Genomic DNA, 2285 nt, shown 5'->3' on the forward strand with positions numbered 1-2285 from the left:
TTTAGATGCATGAATTTTATTATCTTCTTTGTTTGTTTAAGTATTGAACCATGATTAATAAATAATCAATATTTATAAAATTTTGTTATCCATGTTTATTTAAATTGATTTAATTAATTTGGCATGTTGATTATTATTATAAGTAATAAAGTCCATCACCTTGTAATTTCGTCTTTTTTAAAAAATATTACATTAAATGACATACATGGACTGGAACATAAGACCTATTCAATTCACTTGCAAGATAATGCACTAATCAATTGAATGCTTCGACAATGCTCATGCAATAATTTTAATCAAGCTATCTTTAAGTTGATTTAATAATTTTGTAGCATCTTGAATACTAAATATTTGATATTTTGATGTTGATTAAAGAATATTATATGTTCATTAAATTTATTTACTTATTGTTGTTGACTCCATCATAGTTTCATGTTATATTAAATTAGATTATTTATTAAATTATGCTAAGAAAAATGATTAAAATTGAATCAATGTGAATTGATCGAATTGGTGTCTAACTTAAGTTAGGTCACTGGCTAGACCTAGTCTGACCTAGCTTGATCAGTGCTTCCGCCCAGACCGAGTAGTAATAAACGTCGGATCTTAGATTATCGCTTCGATGTCCCAAGAATTCAATTCTAACCTTAGACTCAATATAATAATGTGACCTGTCTCAATCGACTTGCACATGTGATGAATAAGATTGACTCACGAGGATTTTGTTTCCTGTAACCTCTTTCGGGAGGAATGTGCGAGATAGAGAGTACCGCATGGGGTATTGATGGATATGTTCTCACTTGGTTTCGGGTTGTGAGGCACTCTTATTAGGTTTTGTCCTTTGTCCCAGAAATCTATGACACATGTATTCCTCTTGGACCAGAGATGTCACCGTTCTTCGTGGGTATTGTACAAGAAATATAGCTTAATTTGTCCATTGAATTCCTTCTGAATTGAGATGATCCCAAAATAATAGTTACATGACTTGGTTCTTCCTCTTTATTCTAATGCCTACTACTACTGCATGTCTTTCTTGTGATCGTTCAGACTCAGGTACAGCAAGGCAGTAGTGAGTGATGGTCGAACCTCGGGTTGCTAGATATTGGTGCCACATGTGCTCGAGAACGGTGAATCCGATCATGGAAGAGGAAATCAAATGCGCAATCTGTGATGGTGGGTTTGTGGAAGAGATGAGTGGGGAAGGAGTAGACACAGCCACAGACCCAGAATCCAATATGTACCTCTCTCTTTGGGCTTCATTTTTTACTGAAATGCTCGACAGCGACGATGACGAAGAAGAAGAAGAAGGCGTCATGCTCGGGAGGCGGCGGAGGATGTCAGCCATCAGTAGGTTGCTCGAGGACGTCCTAGATGATGCTGAGAACGAGCGGGAGCCCATCATTTTCATCGACAATGCCATACTTGTTCTGGGATCTCCGGATACTAACCAGTCACAAGGACAAAGCTCAGTTGATGGCGGGACCGGCGTTCCCTTGCGGGACTTTCTAGGACTTGCCCTGGATCTTGCGTTGCAGCGTCCGGAAGAGACCGATCCAAATCGTCATGGAACTCCGCCAGCACAGAAAGCAGCAGTGGAGGCGATGCCCACGGTGAAGATCGAGGAGAGTTTGAGTTGTTTGGTCTGCCTGGAAGACTTGGAGATCAGAGCAGAGGCCCGGGAGATGCCCTGCAAGCATAAATTCCACGCCGGGTGCATACTCCCATGGCTCAAGCTCCATAGTTCGTGCCCGATCTGCAGGTTTCAGATGCCTACAGAGGAATCAACGAGCTCGAGTGCAGGCGGCAATGGCGACGGGGTGGGGGTTCATGATGGGAGTGGCAATGACAGTGGTGGAGGTGACGAGAGAGGATCCCGGTTACCTGCCACTGGGCCTTTCAGTGGATTGTTGTCTCTACTGCGGTCTCACCGCAGTGGAGACTCTCCTTCGTCACAGCCATCATCCTCCTCCACCGGAAGTAACTCTTAGCGCCATGCAAACTGCAAGTGTTTGATTTAGTACTTTCCTACTGAAAAAGTATATGCAAGTGCTGTAAATTATCAAGTCTTTGCTCATTGTAAAGAACATATAACTGCACAATATTATGTTCAACCACTGAAACATGTCAACCTTTAGATCTCATATTTTATTGGAAATTTATGATATATATTTACCTTCAATCTCATGCCCACTGCTTGAGTTGAACTGTTTCACCCAAATGCTTTTAACTCTGATAAAACCATACAAGGCAATGAAGCATTTTTATTACAAAATATTAAATATGTT

General features: G+C 40.7%; 1 protein-coding gene across 1 annotated transcript; it reads left to right on the forward strand.

Annotated features, from left to right (window-relative positions):
- Positions 1 to 1051: 1051 nt before the first annotated feature.
- Positions 1052 to 1988, forward strand: LOC135625958 (E3 ubiquitin-protein ligase SIRP1-like). The gene has a single exon (XM_065131118.1). The coding sequence runs from the start codon at positions 1077 to 1079 to the stop codon at positions 1986 to 1988; it is 912 nt and encodes a 303-aa protein (XP_064987190.1). The 5' UTR covers positions 1052 to 1076.
- The last annotated feature ends 297 nt before the right edge of the window (positions 1989 to 2285 follow it).

This window comes from Musa acuminata, chromosome BXJ2-10 (genome assembly GCF_036884655.1).
Source record: "Musa acuminata AAA Group cultivar baxijiao chromosome BXJ2-10, Cavendish_Baxijiao_AAA, whole genome shotgun sequence".
Classification (NCBI taxonomy): Eukaryota; Viridiplantae; Streptophyta; class Magnoliopsida; order Zingiberales; family Musaceae; genus Musa; species Musa acuminata.

What these genes read in the sequence shown, in the direction of transcription:
- LOC135625958 (XM_065131118.1), top strand. Translation starts at nt 1,077, where the DNA reads ATGGTCGAACCTCGGGTTGCTAGATATTGGTGCCACATGTGCTCGAGA.